Consider the following 15,846-nt stretch of genomic DNA (forward strand, 5'->3'; position numbering starts at 1 on the left):
CTGGCTGCAGATAATAAGCTCCAGTGTGTGTTGTTTTTCTAAAATCTACAGATATAACTGAATCAGCTCAGCATTTATATGAAGCACCAGAACTCATAGCATTAAACTTTAACAATCCTGAATTATTTCAAGTAATCTCAGAAAACGCAGAAGATGTATATGCCAAAATTAAATTAAAATGTTTTTGGAAACATATATTCTTATGATCATTTTAAAGTGGACTTTCTATATAAGTACATCAAAGTGTGTAAAGCTTTGTTTAAGGATTTATTAACTGGTAATGAAACAGCACCAAATGAATAGTGATGCCTCTATATGACCCACAAAAGCAAACAAGACCATCAGCGACACAAATTACGATTTATATACATAGCAACTGTTTTTGTTGTTGTCGCTTACAGCAGCTCATTAAGGGTAGGATGATTTACAACACAATGAAGAAACACAACTTCTTCTTTGTTACATTTTCCACAGCAAATATCCACAATGACTGATACATCTGACTGTTAAAAGACAGCTGGATGAGCTGTTTTGATAGAAATCATGACTTCCATCATGACATAAGAACAAGATTAGCGAACAAATAAGACTTAGCCTACTTTGTACACAGGGGGCACCAAAGTCACCACAAATCGAAGGTTCCTCACAGGAGCTTATTTATGAGGGCTGAATCTTATTTATATTTTCATTGTTGGCTGTAACCAGCATACATTTGGATTTTTTTGTGTTCAAAGTAAAACAAAGGCATTATTTGCTCAATAGTTTGGAATTTAATTTTCTTTCAATTCAAGCACGGAATAATTCTGAGTTCTTCCAGCTCTTAATTTTAATTCAAAAAATATATTCTTTTGCTGGAAAACTGTTTCTTATCATAGTGAGGGGTTAAAAATCTTAAGTGCTGCATTGTTCTTCCCATCATCAGAGTCACATGGATTATAGAAGGGGAACAGAGGGACCATAACTGTTCCCATGGTGAAGGTGTAAATCGGCGCCATGGAAACAGCATTATAGAAAGACACTTCCTCATTTTCACAGTCTAAGAATACACCAATGCGGGCAAGTCGGACAGACACGATGACCTTGGTGGGCTCTGGGTCCGTGCAGGCTAAAACAGATCCACCTTTCAGGGCCAGGGTCCACAAGCCGCTGGAGGTTCCCGTAGCATCCATCTCCCCTCTTTCAATATCCTCCCGTGCCACGCCCAACCTCCACGCTGTCTTATGAGCCACCTCCACCTCCCAGTAGTGCCGGCCTGTCGTGAAGCCCTTACTTCCCAGCACACAGTAATAATAATGGAACCGTCCAGGGCTTGGATCACAATCCTGCTTGTCTTTATCCTCGTCAAACCAAACTGAAGTGCAGGACTTGGACAGGGACAGATTAGGGTGGGCTGTGTTGGGGTCAAAAGTCACTGATGTAATATCTGCAGGAGAAATAGAGTTTAAGTAAAGTGAGACTTTCTGTTTGCTTTGTTTTATTTTTATGAAATATTCTAGACATACTTGGATAGAGGCAGCTTTTCATGTGCTTCCATATCCTGTACTGTATGGGGCCCACAAACTGACCAGAGCGCACCTCAGTGTCTACCTCCGCCGGGAGCACCAAACTGACCTGAGACCTGCTTGGACAAAATGGAAAGAAAGGCAGACTGAATGATGAGTCAGAGGATTTCAACCTGTTAAATCACACACAAAGTGTACATTATGGAAATTGATAAATGAGTCACTTCCATGGTGCATGCACATGAGATAAATGAGATGTGAAGAGAACAGTGGAGGCAGAAAAAACATCTGATGGAAGAAAAAAAACTTTGAGAAAAACTTGCCTCTTTATGAGATCTTGAATTTCCTGCAATGACAGAAACAGTTTAGGAAACTTGGTAGTGAATATAGAACTCATAAATGTTTATACAAGCGGTCACATGTGTTAGACTGCCTCATGCTGCTCATTCCTATTAGCTGACTCATGCCTCAACTGCCTTTTGTCCTTTCACTTTCAAATGAGAAATTGATTTTGACCTGCAAAACAGAGGAAGTCAACTGTTAAACCAATCAGTGTCTCTAATTGATCAAATAAGTGCTGAAGAAGAGGAGGAGGAGAACAACTAACAGGGTTGCTCTGCAGTTCTGAGATTGGGTCCCTTTTTCTAAAGCTTCTAAAGTCACTTTGTTTTCCAGCAACTCTAAGTAGTCCACACAGAAAAAACAATTATAGATGTTTTTCATTTGAAGAGTCGCAAATATGGATAGCTCCAATGACCGTAATTAAACCCTTGCGTGGCTCTGCAGTTGTGCAAAGAAGTTTCCCAATTTGTTATGGAGGAAGTCCAAACTTTTCTGTACCTCCCCTTTTATTTCCACTCTGACATTAGCTCAAGATCTTTTTATATCATCCTTATCAACAACCCCAAATTTGCATGGTATGTTCAATCCAAACTTCAGTGATATTCAGATGTTATCTCTGTATTGTTTATTTCTTCTTCTTTAGTTTAACCACTTCCTCACTTTCAAAAGATTCGGACTGTCTTCCTCAGCCAATTTGCCATTCAGCACTGCAATCGCCCTCTCCAAGTCTCTCCCTTGCTCTATTATCTTCTTCCCTCTTTCCTTCAGCTGCTTTAGTTGTTTCTGTCTCTGCCTGTTCAGTCGCTCCAGGTCCCTGCTCTCCTCCTCGTCTAGGAAACGATGGAGGTTTTGAAACTCGGCTCTGATATCTCGTTCCAGGGCATCAAAGCTGTTCTAAAAGACACGAGGGAAGAGATGGACAGAGAGAGACAATTGTGAACTAAGACTTTGGATGTGACCAAGAAAATGACTTTGTGGATTTTACAAGAAAGACAAGAAGTGGCTCTGGCAGAATGTTAAGCACACAGGAGTTACTGTGTATGAAAAGAGTGTATTTCTGAACAAGATAAGGATTAATAATGCAGCAACAATACCTCTACTTGCACAGACTCTATGTATGTCTCTCTCTCCGCATCTCTGCACTCATCTACCTCGTGCTTGATTCTTTTTATAGCCTGGATAAGCTTTTCCTGCAACACACACACACACACACACACACACACACACACACAGAGGAGACATATAATTGTGGGGAACGAAACATAGACTTGATTAAATATTCTGCAACAAAAGTTTATTTCATTATAACAGGAAATTTCCACCTGCTGCTGAATGACATGATACACGTTATATACCTGTATTTATTTGACAGTACACAACATAAGTCTTACCTTGTACTCACAGAGACGACTTTTATTGCAATTGTTGTTGCTGTCCTTGATGTGGTTTTGGTACATTCCAGTTCTGCAAAATTGGACATGATAGAAATTGAGAAGACTCCTAAGAAAGTGTAATAAAAGTGATGGAAAGGAGAAAAAGGGATGGACAAAGAGGAGGACATGACAACAATACAATGTAGGAGAAAGAGGGAGAAAGAGAATACAAGCAAGATGAAAACAACCGCTAGACTAAGTCAAACTAATAGAGTTTAAAGGACATACATCCAAGCTGAAGATTAACAGGAGAAAGCAAATTGACAGGCACAGATCAGTATCCACAGCCTAACGTGAGAATATATGGATCCATTAGAGGGAAAAGAGAGAAAGGGGGTGTGGAGGGGAGGACGATGCCAGGAGGGCTCGCTGGCTGGCTGGCTGTTTGGCAGACTGCAGCAATTTATGGCAGCAGACACCTAAGAGTCTATTTCTGTCTGCCAGTGTCTTTGAAAACAAAATGAGAGACAGCCAGCCAGTCAGTCAGTCAGTCAGCCAGCCAGTCAGGCATTGTGTTTCTGTGTTTGTCTGAAAGAGAGAAAATGAATGTTTTGGGGAGTGAGAGTACAGAAACCATGAGCTATGACAATGCTTTTATATGCTGTTTCACTATCTTGTTTTTTCTTGCATTGGCGGAGACTGGGGTGGGGTGGGGAGGGAGTTTCAAAACGTAGACTCAGCGTTTCTGCTCTCTTCCCTAAGGAATACATATCTGCCAAGCCGCATGCCTTTTCTCTTTTTTTAACCTTCCTCTGGTCTGTAAATTCTTATGTAAACTTTGAGTATCTCTACCGATTTCTTTTTCTCCCCTCTCTCCCCACCTCCCTGTCTCTCTTCTTGCCATGGGTATGTGCACCGAGGCAGCATTACTCATCTTTGCAAGTGTTCTTCATCTATAATTCATGGTGCTCTGCACTGGCAAGTGACTGTGCTGAACTGGGGTCGAGCTGCAGACTGAGTGCAATACAGTATGCGGCAGGTGGAGGGGACTTTGACAACAAAATACAAATATCAACCATAGAAGATTGTGCAGCAATCCACTGAATATCAATGCAGCAACGACTCAAGTGTGGCCTACTGATTCAAATTAAATAAATGTCTTTGAGTAGCTGTTACAGTTATATTTTGGGATCTTTTTTAGGGAAATCATTTGTTAAAACGATTTTTCTTGTGATCCTCAAACCTTATTATCATATGAACACAGCATTTGAATTCGACCTTTTATATTCAGAAACAGAACAAAATATAGCGGAATTACTGAGGGCACAAACATTGTTGTCTCAAACAAAGACTATCCGAGCATAATGAATATATTAGGATTAAATAACAAATCTAGCTGACTCTATGCTGTAAATAAAATGACAGAAAAGGACAAATGAAAGTCATGGTAAGCTCTGTTAGCTTAATAGGATACAAGCACTAGCTCTCAGTACTCTGAAACAGTATATTCAACACCCGTTCCAGCACTGCTCATACTAGTGCGATTAGATGTCACTACATATTATAAAGAAGCTGTTAATGACCAGCTATTGGGCTAACCTCAGAGGACACGAGGAACAACACCAAGTCAAAGTGGTGTTGCACCCTTGCTGGGAACAAGGCAGAGGACAAAGAGCCAGCTCTGGTGAGTTGACGAAAAAATATGCAGAGAGCTTCAGGGTTATTAATATCAAGCTTGGCACAACAGCAGTTATTCCAGAGGCTGAGCCATGGACACACTCAACAGCACTGACAGATAAGGAGTCATAGAGGGGGAAAGGCAGCATGCAAACAGCTTATCATGTAATGCAGCAACAGTCAAGTCTGCAGATGTATATTGATCCATAACACCCAGAACATCCACCCATTAGGCCTACTGCCTTTTCAGCTTCAGAAACTGAGTTGTAGAAATAAAGCACACAGTAGGCCTAGAGGCTACGAGGTCTATATCAGGGATGGGCAACTTCGTTCACAACAAGGGCCACGTTCATTTAATTCTCACTGCCAGAGGGCCAAATTGTAGCATACAAAAAACGATTACAGTCAATTATGTCTCAAATTTAACTCAACATATACCAGTGATCAAATATTATTATGGACATATTTCTGGTGTTCATGATTTCATGGCAGATTTTGTCATGTTTTTCTTCATGTTTCCAATTAATTGATATGTCAAAATTGACCTGAGGTTCCACGTTGAGGGTTGATGGGGGCGGCATGTGGAGCCCCGGGCCGCCAGTTGCCCCCCCCCCCCGGCCTATATTATCTTGAAATGCTCTAATGTGCTCCGATACTGTTTGAGTTCTTGAAAGTTTTGATCAGATCCTTCAGTTTCAGCCACAGTGTAAATGTGTTGAAAGTATTAAAAGTAGGTTGGAGATGTATTAAGCAATGAAGGCTTTATCAATATATTGTACTTGGAAAATACAATAAAGTCAACTCAGTTTTTGTGATTTACTTAGTGGAGGTTGGATGAGAATGAGTAGCCTATGAGCTTTTAACAAGAAACACAACATGTGGAGAGAAAGATATGAGGAAGGCTGAGAGTCAAACGGAAACAGTCAAAAAGTATTTGCCAAACGGTTCAGGCAGCAGACTCGACCACAAAATTGAACACACAGGCGAAATGACGATCATTAAATATGTTCCTGAAGGGGGCAGTAACGCTTAGTCACCATCCAGCGTGAAGAAGAAAAAAAAGGTCCCGCCCATCACGACGCATGAGGATGACGTCATAAACGTAAACAAGAGCCCATGACGAACAGACAGATTCAAACAAGAGGTATCTGTGGACTTTTTTTTAAAAAATTATTATTAAATAAGATCTGCAATTGAAGAAATTATGAATGCATGCTTAACATTTGTATTATTAGATATTTTTAATGGCCCGTATGGCGAGTTGCCCCCGTATCTTTAGCGAGCTATAATATAATGGTAAGATAACTATCCCACTAGCTTGGCTAACTTAGCATTCAGTATTTCATGCTGTTTTTTTTCCCCTACACGCCGGTGCAACATTACTTTTCCCCCTGAGAAAACAACATCCAGTGTTTTAGTGCAGAACAGACTGCATGTTGTGTTGTTTCTTTACTCCTTGCTGTGTTTCAGAGATGAACGGACAAGCGGACCTCGAAGTCGACTACAAGAGGAAATATAAAAATCTCAAGCGAAAATTAAAATTTCTTGTTTATGTGAGTGCAGCCGAATTGGATGTGCGTTTTGTTATTGTTTTGATCAATAATGTTACGGTGTAAGTCACAGGGCTTACCTGTTCCGTGTTCTTGTTGTCAGGAACAGGAATGCTTTCAGGAGGAGCTGAGGAGATCACAGAGAAAACTTCTCAAAGTTTCAAGAGACAAGAGGTGGAGTAGCAGTGTTTGTTTGTGAAACTGTTTTGATAGTGAACAATGGTGTGCACATGATCAATAACAGCATCACTCAATTGTTTTCTAGCTTCCTCCTAGACAGATTGCTACAGTATGAGAGGGTAGATGAAGACTCATCAGGTACGTGTTACAGTTTTAATCTGTTAATTACTGGTGTGGGTTTGGATTTTTATTTTATTTTTTTATCATGAGTTCTGACCAATAAAATGTATCGTTGGTTCATATTTTCTTCTCCTGTGTTCCAGATTCAGATGCTACAGTTTCTTCAGAAAACAGTGAAGGAGAAGGCCCCAGGGAGAGGGAAAGAGACGGCGCAAAGAAGTAAGATGGCTTTTGTGTCTTTAAAACTCCTGTTAGACAGACTTACTGTCAACTCTAGCAGTTAAACACCATCTAATCTCTATGAACAGATTAAACATAGAAATGTAGAATCTGTTCGTGAGGGTCCGTTTGTAGTCTGAGCTCTGTTGTCTGTACTGTTCTGTTCTATACTGATTAGAGCTCTCAAGAACTGCCGTCAATGTTGTGCTTTGCCTCTGGTCACTTCCTGTCAGCACCTGTGTGTCCAATCGGACTCAAAGCTGATCGTTTGCTCTTACTGACGTTGTTCCCTTTTTTTCTAGATCCTTGCTTGTGTTGTACTTACTCTCTGATGTACGTCGCTTTGGATAAAAGCGTCTGCTAAGTGAATTGTAGAATTGTATTGACAGGCAGAACCTTTATGCACGCTCTTACATACAGGCTGACATCCACGGCATTCTAACTATTATTTAATTGTCACTATAAACAGATAGTTGCTAAAAAAGCAGCTAACAATCTATTATAGATCAAATGTTCCATGATTGAAATCCATCTTACAACAAGTCATTATGTGTTATCAAGTATAAGGCATCCTTGCTAAAGCTAGTTTTCTCTTGACCTCACTTAAACATGAGACTTCAACACAAACATAGTGAAAGGGAGGCATTTAATAATAAGGCCTGCTTGGTGTGACTATTCAGCTAAATGCATCAATGTGGACAAAATATTTGTCTGACTGCTGCTCGTGCTCTCGTAGCCAGCCGGCTCACTTTGTCTTAACTTTATCATTTTGCCTTCTTATTTTTCAGGCGAAGGAGTAGTCCTGGGGCGTGTCTACCCTCATCATCCTCCCCTCATCTCTCCCTGCTGTCCCGTTCTGGTGTAAATCCCCTTCAGTCCTCAGGCTCTGGACCCTACCTCAACACTGTAAGCTGTCATCTTCACCTTCAACTTTATGGTCCCCAAGAGGAAATTAGTTTTGCAGCCAGAAAAAAACAAAACAAAAAAAAACATATAGAACCACTGGCAGTAACACTCAGACATTAAAAACAACGTACTATATGAAATACAAGAGTACATCAAGTGAAAACAAGAAGCTGAAAGTCTATAAAAAGGTAATTAAAACCATCATCAAAACCAAAATTTACACCATCATCAGTAGTCTGATGGCCTGTCAGATAAAATCATTTTGTATCCATTTCTCATATAAGCGTGGACAGAAACAGAAACATTGCTTCCACTTTCATTTCCTCATCAGCGGACATAATTCCTTTATATTCACCTTTATTTATATGATTTGATTTTTTTTGTCATTTTGCTCATTTGTTTTATCTCTTCCTTTGTTTTTTGTTTTCATTGATCATTTTTCTGTGTTTTTTTTTTTTTGTGTGTGTTTGTGCTTGTCTTTTTAAATTGCCCATGCTTGTGTATATGTGTGGCTCAATTGGCAATTTGGGGCCTGTGTGTGTGTTGGGCAGATGCCCTTCCCACCAGAGTATCTGGCTCCTCCAACTGAACGCATGAAGAAAGAGAGAAAAACAAAGACGCCTAAAAACAAGAAAGAGACTACTGGGAAGGTGAGAAGGGAAACGGAAAAATGAAAATTCTCAAAAGTAATAGAAGTGATAATGATTATACAGATATACTCACATCTTTAAACATCTTGTTTATTAAAATACATTTCTATAAGATTGAATGAGGCACGGTAAGCTATTTTTTTTGATCACAGTTTATATGCACAAGTCAAAGTAAATATATTGTCTCTAACTTTACGTTCTCCTTAGAGAGTAACAAAACTTTGTTTGGGTGAATTTGACTTTATTGCACAGTTTTACTGACAGAAGGTTTTTGGTACATGAACCATTTTGGTCAGTTTTCTGATCTGTTCACAACAGAACTTGTAAAAAGCAACATCTTTTTTGCCTTCTTCATTTGATACTGTGCTGCTGTTTGATCAGTATGTCTCTATGTTTCTATATATGCTGCACACTTTGTCCTAGTGAACATCAATGAAGCATGCATCCATTCATACATGTCATTCCTTTATCATGTGTTCATCATTTCTCCATCCACTATTTGGTCTAATTCTGGATTCCTCACAGGTTGTTGCCCCAATGTCAGCTAACTACCCATCAGCCACTGCAGCCACGCCAGCAGCCAGCGGCCCTTTCAGCTGGGTCCCTAGACAGATGCTCAGTGGAGATGCGGCTGAAGAGGAGGGAGAGAGTGATGGAGACAGCGACAGAGGAGACGAAGACAGAGGGGAGGGAGATGAAGCTGAACTAGTCATTGACATTCCCAATGAGTGAGCCTGACTGTGTGTTTGGATGTATTTATTAGCAGAGGGATTAAAGTATTGTAATCTGTATGTGTGAGAGTAAATGGCATTTGACTTAATGTTTTTCTGTGTTAAGTCACCCATTTCACATTTTCAAAAAAAAAGCTGCCAGGCTCCCCCCTGTGGACTTTTTCAGTATTGCAAGATCACTGTCAATAATTCTCCCTGATAAATGTTTTTTTTTACGAATTATGTTATACATTTTAATCTATGAAAACATTTTGTACATTATTTGGTAACTTTTTTATTATTAGGAAATAGATCTCAAGCGTTGCATCATCTTTGTTGTGACAGGCAGGTTTGATCTACTTTGTGTTTTTTTCCTATAAAAGTTGCCATATATCAAAGCTACGTTATGTTTGTGAAAATATCACATTCTTGCACCCATAACAATTGTGTGTGTCAGACAATAACCTTAAAATGTCAACATTTTAGATTACAAGCAGATTTTTGTTTATTTAAATGATGTGTCAGGTTTTATTCCCAAATCCTGCCGACTACACAAAATACAGGGCGTTTTACTACGACACGTTTCTTCTAAAAACATTTTTCATATAAACATTTCAGATTTATAAAAAATGCTGTGTAAGTGTTCAACACAACTTTAAGTATGACTTGAAGCCCCACCCAAAAAAACACACCCATAATACTCCCATTCCAGACCTGCTGTCAGTCACTGAGGTATGCTGCTGCTGCTGCTGCATGAATCTATTGCTTGCAGGACAAGTTTACTGAATACATTTTCTAAACTGAAGATATAAATGACAGCTTTTTTAAACTGACAATGTTTATCACGGCACATGTTTTTTTCATTGCTTGCTCGGCCTCTCTTCACATGACTCTGACACAGTCCCAGGGGTGCATTTGGCTCGTGTTAGCCAATAGACAATGTGAGGGCAGACTGACTGGATTCCTCCTCTTGATTTCAAAAAGAGGGCTTGATATTTTTCTACTCACTTTTACACATACATAGGACTAGGCAGTGAGACTGCATGATAATTTGCCACGTAAAGATCTTGTTATGAGCAGTCCATGCCTGCATCATGTCTCAACAGGCATGTTTCTAATATTAAGCAATGCCACCTGCAGTCTGCAAGCCAGGAGAGTGAGTGTGTTTGGTCTGGGATGGTTGTTAAAAAGTTGCTGCAGTCCTGGTGAGACAATGACCCGCGACTTTGACACTGTCAGGATTAAGCTTAATGAGGAGTTCATGAACTGACATTGTTAAATTTAGAGCTCAGTTGCTCACTAGAAGAGGGAGTCCTGGGTGAGTATTCCTGCTTGATATGGAAGTAGTTCAACTGCTGGACTTCATGCAGAGTCAGCAGTTTCAGGAATGTTCTTTACAAAGAATAATGGGACAACAGGAGTGCTTCAATCAAAGGACTGACGTTGTAAAACGACCATAGTTTTGGAATGCAGACTTACAGGTAATTGACAGCATTTAATGGGTGTGGGCCTGGCTTGTGTACCTAACAGCAATAGGAGTTAAAGGTGTAACCATAGAGAGTATACGAGGGAGGGGTGTAGTGGAGGTAAAGCCAGAGGGTGAGCCAGAGGGTGAGACAGAGGGGTGGAACTGACAGTGGGGGTGAGGTTGTCAGGGAAAGGGAAATGAAGGAGTAAGCAAGATTGTGCCTGCAGCAGAGATTCATTCTCTCAGAATACAGCTGACATTAAGAGAAGAGAGACATGGTTGGAGTCCAGTTGGAGGAGAGAGCAAGGAGCGAGTGAAGGAAAACAAGAAGCTATCAGCAATCATCTCTGGCAACATTATCTTTTCCATCTATACACAGAAACCCCTGGATACTTTATTAGCCTCTCCCCCTCGCTCAGTGTGTGTGGGAGAGAGAGAGAGTGAGAAGGGGGGATTTGCTGAGCTCACCACCACCATGCTACGTCCTGCTGCTGTCAGTGCAGCAGCTGCTGCGTCTGTGTGGCTGCTGGCAGTGCTAGGCCCAGTCCTGTCTCTTCCAGATGGGGACAACTCAGAGGCAGACTTCAGCCTCTGCAGCCACTGCTTCTACAGACAGACGCTTCCTCAGGGACCCTCTGCAGGGCCGCTGCTGCGCCCACTCTGCCACAGACTGCCGGGGGGACAAACGTTTGCCACTCTGTCCAAACCGACCTGTGACACAGCTGTCTACTCTGCCTTCCATCTCAGCCATGAAGGGGCAGAGGGAGAGGGTGGGGGAGAGGCTGTGGTAAGGACGCGGATATCGTGCTTTTTAAAGAAATATTACCTGTTTTTCATAATCATGTTCAAACATGCATGTAGTAGATCAGTGGTAGTAATTAACAGTGCATTAACTCATCTACTGTGCTAAAATACTGTTTTGCACTTTTGGTACTTTTAACTTAAGTGTCTGACATATGACTGACTCGTTTATTAAAAAATAATTGTTCCAGGCAGTAAGAGGCCTTGTTTCATATTGATTATTCAAAAAAAGCAAACCATTCAACATGAAAAGAAGTTAATACAAATATGTGTAACATGGCTTAGTTTATTCTTCTCCTCTACCCATTAATTAGATCTCAAAAATCCCTGAGAGTTATCTCTGGTTTGACCTATAAGATTTGACTTCATACTGTAACTGTATATAGGTAGTTCAATCTTTTTCCGCATCCACTTTGTGACAACATTAAACAGCTTCTGATGAATCCTTGTATTGAAACATGTCATGCACAAAGCTTATTTTCTGAAGAGAAAGTCATTTTTATGTATTGTACTATACATGTATTTGGTGGATAATACTGAGGAATTTGAACTCAAGTAACATTTTTGAAATCAGGTCTTAATTGTCATAGACATAAAGTTTGTTGGTTGGTGTATTGATACTTTTATTTAAGTTTGTCAGTCTGAAATCTTCCACCACTGCTGTTTACATAGTTTACTGTCAGCTACATGAACTCAGAATGAAATATGTAGAAAGTAAATCAAGATTGTAGAGCATTTTCACCTCCAAAAACTACTCAGATATTATGTTTTATCATTTTTGTTGACTGTTGTCTCCGCTTAACACAGGAAGAAGATGACAACACAGATGTCGCAGTACCAGCCCTTCTCAAAAGAGGCGGGGATCTCTCTGATCCTGTCTCACCCACTGACTCCCCGCTTCAACACTGGGACTCAGCAGTCACAACAGTGGTCCAGACAAGCCTAACTCCACAGTGCAGCGCTTTAGGGGGAAATCTCTACATCCTGACTGGGGCGGGAGGTCTCAGGGCCGCTGAGGATGGAGGCGAGGACTGTCAGACTCAGCCGCTCTGGTTGGCAGTGTGCTGTGCTGTCCCCGAGGGGAAGAGTGGCTTCAGTGTGGGGCTAATCAGAGAGACAGAGGAAGGGGAGAAGCACGTGAGTGTGAAGGAGCTGGAGGAGATCCTGGGGGTGGGAGAGCTGTTCTCAGAGAGCTGTGGAGGAGCAGATGGGGAGTCTGTTGACATCACAGCAGGCCTTCACAGTGAGGAGCTTGTTACAAATATAGGAGATGTAAATATAGAAGATGCTGATCCTGCTGATGAAGCTGATGAAGCTGATCCTGCTGATGAAGCTGAAGAAGCTGATGAAGCTGATCCTGCTGATGAAGCTGATGAAGCTGATCCTGCTGATGAAGCTGATGAAGCTGATCCTGCTGATGAAGCTGATGAAGCTGAAGATGTAGTGTCAAACACTGCTGGACAAGCCACTGAAGAAGAGGAGGTCAGTTCAGATACAACCAGCCAAGACTTAAATGAACACACTGAGGAAAGCAGAGAGGCACAGAGCGCTGAAGAAAAGGCGTCTGCTGTTGATGCTCAGCCAGAGGAAGCTGATGTTGCTGATGTCACACAAGAAACGTCAGATCATTCTGAAACTGAGAGTAGCAACGATGAGCAGCAGGACGTCACACTCTCAGAAAGTGCTGGATCAGAGTCTCCCGAGTCGCCAGCTGATCCTGAAACTGTGGATGAACAACAGACAGACACAAATTCCAGCAGCACACTAGTCTACCTCCTTTCCTCCGCCATGTCCATTATCAAAGCTCCACTGCGGCCGGTGTTCTCAACCATCACACAGTTACCTGGACAGGTGAAACGAATGACTCATCTGTGTCGACAGATTTATTTTACTAAGGAGAGAGCAAGGCTGGGGGAGCACTTTAGAACACTTTAGAGCACTATTTAACATATAACCAGGAGATTACTTGGTTACTTGTACTTGAACTACAAGTTCTTAAGAAAATGTTCTCAACTCATTTGAAGTTTTTTACAACATACGTTTAATTTCAAATAGAAAAGTCCAGCAAATTGGCTTTTAAAAATGAAAGCTCTTGTGAGGAACTTTCGCTTTATGTCAACTTTGTGGCCGCTGTGGACAGAGTGCTGCGTCTTATCTCTTCGCTGATCTGGAGCTGTCAAGTGTAGGCAGTTTTTTCTGAAAAAAATAAATAAATCATCATGCAGTCTGAATCTTTGCTGTGGAAAATGTAAAATAAAGGCCTGTCTCACACCTAACCCACAACAGCAGTAACAGGCATAACAAACGACAATGAAGAAATAACTGATGCTGTTGTTTGCTTTTGTCATTCATTAAGAGTCATCACTATTAATTTCAGTCTGTTTTATTACTGGTTAAAAACTTAGATGAATACCAAAACAAAGATAGAAAATAGCAGCAGACATTTCTCTAGTCATAGCTTATTACCTCATGTGAGTATTTTTTGTCAACGTTTTAGAAAAGTCCTCAAATAACTCATGAAACAAAACATTCAATTCAACAATCAGTTCAGTTTTTATTTAGACTATATTGTACAAAATAACAATTAAAGTTACCCAATTACACTTTACATACAAAGTAGATGTAGAACAGTGACTAAAAACTGAGATGTTTTTTACGAGATGAAGTTAATGTTTGTCAGGTTGTGAAGAGTTGTCTCCTAAATCTACTCATTTGGTTTCTCTCCTCCCAGAGACTGGAATGAGGTGTGGCAAATAGAACAAAAACTTGTTTTTTCTCTCTCAGGTGATTGTGTCCTGTCATTTATCACATCTTCATATCCCTTTTAAACCCCTAATATTTGCCTTATTTTCACTCAGGTGACGTATGTTCTTCAGGAAGACCTTGGAGTTCTAACCGCCCTGCCTGGAGAGACTTATTCCTTTTTCCACCTCTTGACGTCTGATCTTTTATCCTGGCTGGGCTCAGCTGCAGACCTGCTACTTGGCATTGGAGAAACCTGTCTATCCAATACCTACTTCTGCACCTCCTCTATGTTTGGGGCCTTGTTTGACAGCTGTCACACAGGGGTCACTGGAATCGGGACTCTGGCTGGAGACACAGTGGGGATTTTTGGCGGTGCGCTGGATAATGTGTGGTGGGTGACCAAGTTTTTTGGAGGGCGGCTGTGGGAGCAGAGTGAGGGGTATGTAGGCACAGTTGTGTCAGAGATGGGGGGTCAGGCCAAAGCTGTAGGTGGAGGGGTTGGGAGGCTGGCTTGGAGAAGTGGGAATGGGGTGGGTAAAGTGTTTAGTATGGGAGGGGGAATAATAATGGGGATAGTTGATATGATCATTGGTGCGGTGAGAGGAGCTTTTGGAGAGGAGTCTGAGTGATAAGTGGAGGAAAGTTCAAACTTCTCTTGATGCCGTTAGCAGCAAACTTTCCAAAGTGTATCTGAAGGTTTGGTTTGTAAATGTCTCAAGCACATAAATGAGTGTGGAAAAAGGGCAACCTTTTTCAATCAGATGTCATGTGATATGCCTTAGCTGTTTCGAAGGATTCAATGAATACATATTTTTACACTGTAGGTCTTACACATCACTGTTGCTGGCTTTCCAATAATCTCCTGTATTTAAGAGCTGGGATGTCAAAGAGCTGTCCCAAACTGTGATTTGAAAAACACTGTGCACAAAGCTTTTGGATGTAATTATTCAATATATAATTCTTGTTTGATCAATGTTGATTAATGTTTGCTAAAATGTTCATTTGAATAAAAGAAATGGTTGGCTTATTCTACTGGTTTTGTCTTCTTATATTATTGTGTATGAAATATTTCTCCCATCTGAACAAGACAGAACACGTTTGTTCTGTTATTTTCTATAATTGCTCAGAAGAAAAGGAATAAAATAAATGTATACAATTACAATTCAATAATTTATTTTTAAAAATGTATTGAGGACATCAGAGCATTAAAAGTAAAATATATAATAAAACAACATATTGATGTAGCTTATAGAGTATTTTTCAATTAACTTCCTATTTATTCTGCACTGAAAATTCATAAGAAAATACTCAACTCAACCTTATTTGTAAAACACTTTTCATACAAAAAAAAGCATGTAGCCCAAAGTGCATCACGAAAGAATGACAATGGACAGGAAATAAAAACAGAAATTGACAACAATTGACAACAGACTAAAACAATAAAGATGGTAATACAATAATTGAAACATAAATAAAATAAAAGTGAATGCAGTACAAAAAAAACATAAAAAACCCGCAGGAAAGCTATTGAGTGAAAGTTGGATAAGAAAAATAAATACCAGAGATAAACCTAATGCAAAAAAAATGACACAAATGTTGAGGT

General features: G+C 40.4%; 3 protein-coding genes across 5 annotated transcripts; 2 read left to right on the top strand and 1 right to left on the bottom strand.

Annotated features, from left to right (window-relative positions):
* Positions 1-346: 346 nt before the first annotated feature.
* Positions 347-3,933, bottom strand: si:ch73-54f23.4 (zinc-binding protein A33). Its single transcript, XM_020649116.3, has 7 exons — positions 3,506-3,933; positions 3,236-3,308; positions 2,939-3,034; positions 2,505-2,738; positions 1,826-1,848; positions 1,503-1,618; positions 347-1,423 (listed from the first exon to the last, which is right to left on the bottom strand). Exons 2-7 carry the CDS (start codon positions 3,299-3,301, stop codon positions 870-872), a joined length of 1,089 nt encoding a protein of 362 aa, XP_020504772.1. The 5' UTR covers positions 3,302-3,308; positions 3,506-3,933; the 3' UTR covers positions 347-869.
* A 2,023-nt stretch (positions 3,934-5,956) lies between these two features.
* On the top strand, positions 5,957-9,631 carry ino80e (INO80 complex subunit E). Of its 2 annotated transcripts, XM_020649120.3 has the most exons (8): positions 5,959-6,038; positions 6,365-6,447; positions 6,548-6,618; positions 6,710-6,762; positions 6,888-6,963; positions 7,752-7,869; positions 8,421-8,519; positions 9,045-9,631. In XM_020649120.3, exons 1-8 carry the CDS (start codon positions 6,011-6,013, stop codon positions 9,249-9,251), a joined length of 735 nt encoding a protein of 244 aa, XP_020504776.1. In that variant the 5' UTR covers positions 5,959-6,010; the 3' UTR covers positions 9,252-9,631. The 2 variants fall into 2 exon arrangements, with proteins under 2 accessions (XP_020504777.1, XP_020504776.1); XM_020649121.3 differs by lacking the exon at positions 8,421-8,519 and having other exon boundaries at positions 5,957-6,038.
* A 141-nt stretch (positions 9,632-9,772) lies between these two features.
* Positions 9,773-15,275, top strand: si:ch73-54f23.2 (uncharacterized protein LOC107988037 homolog). 2 transcript variants are annotated; one of them, XM_020649114.3, is made up of 4 exons: positions 9,773-10,547; positions 11,077-11,484; positions 12,306-13,349; positions 14,357-15,275. In XM_020649114.3, exons 2-4 carry the CDS (start codon positions 11,173-11,175, stop codon positions 14,870-14,872), a joined length of 1,872 nt encoding a protein of 623 aa, XP_020504770.2. In that variant the 5' UTR covers positions 9,773-10,547; positions 11,077-11,172; the 3' UTR covers positions 14,873-15,275. The 2 variants fall into 2 exon arrangements, with proteins under 2 accessions (XP_020504770.2, XP_065813788.1); XM_065957716.1 differs by lacking the exon at positions 9,773-10,547 and adding an exon at positions 10,556-10,710.
* Positions 15,276-15,846: the final 571 nt, after the last annotated feature.

The sequence above is a fragment of the Labrus bergylta genome, chromosome 8 (genome assembly GCF_963930695.1).
Source record: "Labrus bergylta chromosome 8, fLabBer1.1, whole genome shotgun sequence".
Classification (NCBI taxonomy): Eukaryota; Metazoa; Chordata; class Actinopteri; order Labriformes; family Labridae; genus Labrus; species Labrus bergylta.

Coding starts and splice junctions, on each gene's coding strand:
- ino80e (XM_020649120.3), top strand. CDS start 6,011: ATGACGAACAGACAGATTCAAACAAGAG. Junction 6,448..6,547: donor AATTAAAATTTCTTGTTTAT/GTGAGTGCAGCC, acceptor TCTTGTTGTCAG/GAACAGGAATGCTTTCAGGA. Junction 7,870..8,420: donor CTGGACCCTACCTCAACACT/GTAAGCTGTCAT, acceptor TGTGTTGGGCAG/ATGCCCTTCCCACCAGAGTA.
- si:ch73-54f23.4 (XM_020649116.3), bottom strand. CDS start 3,301: ATGTACCAAAACCACATCAAGGACAGCAACAACAATTGCAATAAAAGT. Junction 2,739..2,938: donor TAGAGTCTGTGCAAGTAGAG/GTATTGTTGCTG, acceptor CGTGTCTTTTAG/AACAGCTTTGATGCCCTGGA. Junction 1,424..1,502: donor GAAAAGCTGCCTCTATCCAA/GTATGTCTAGAA, acceptor TTTCTCCTGCAG/ATATTACATCAGTGACTTTT.
- si:ch73-54f23.2 (XM_020649114.3), top strand. CDS start 11,173: ATGCTACGTCCTGCTGCTGTCAGTGCAGCAGCTGCTGCGTCTGTGTGG. Junction 11,485..12,305: donor AGGGTGGGGGAGAGGCTGTG/GTAAGGACGCGG, acceptor CGCTTAACACAG/GAAGAAGATGACAACACAGA. Junction 13,350..14,356: donor TCACACAGTTACCTGGACAG/GTGAAACGAATG, acceptor ATTTTCACTCAG/GTGACGTATGTTCTTCAGGA.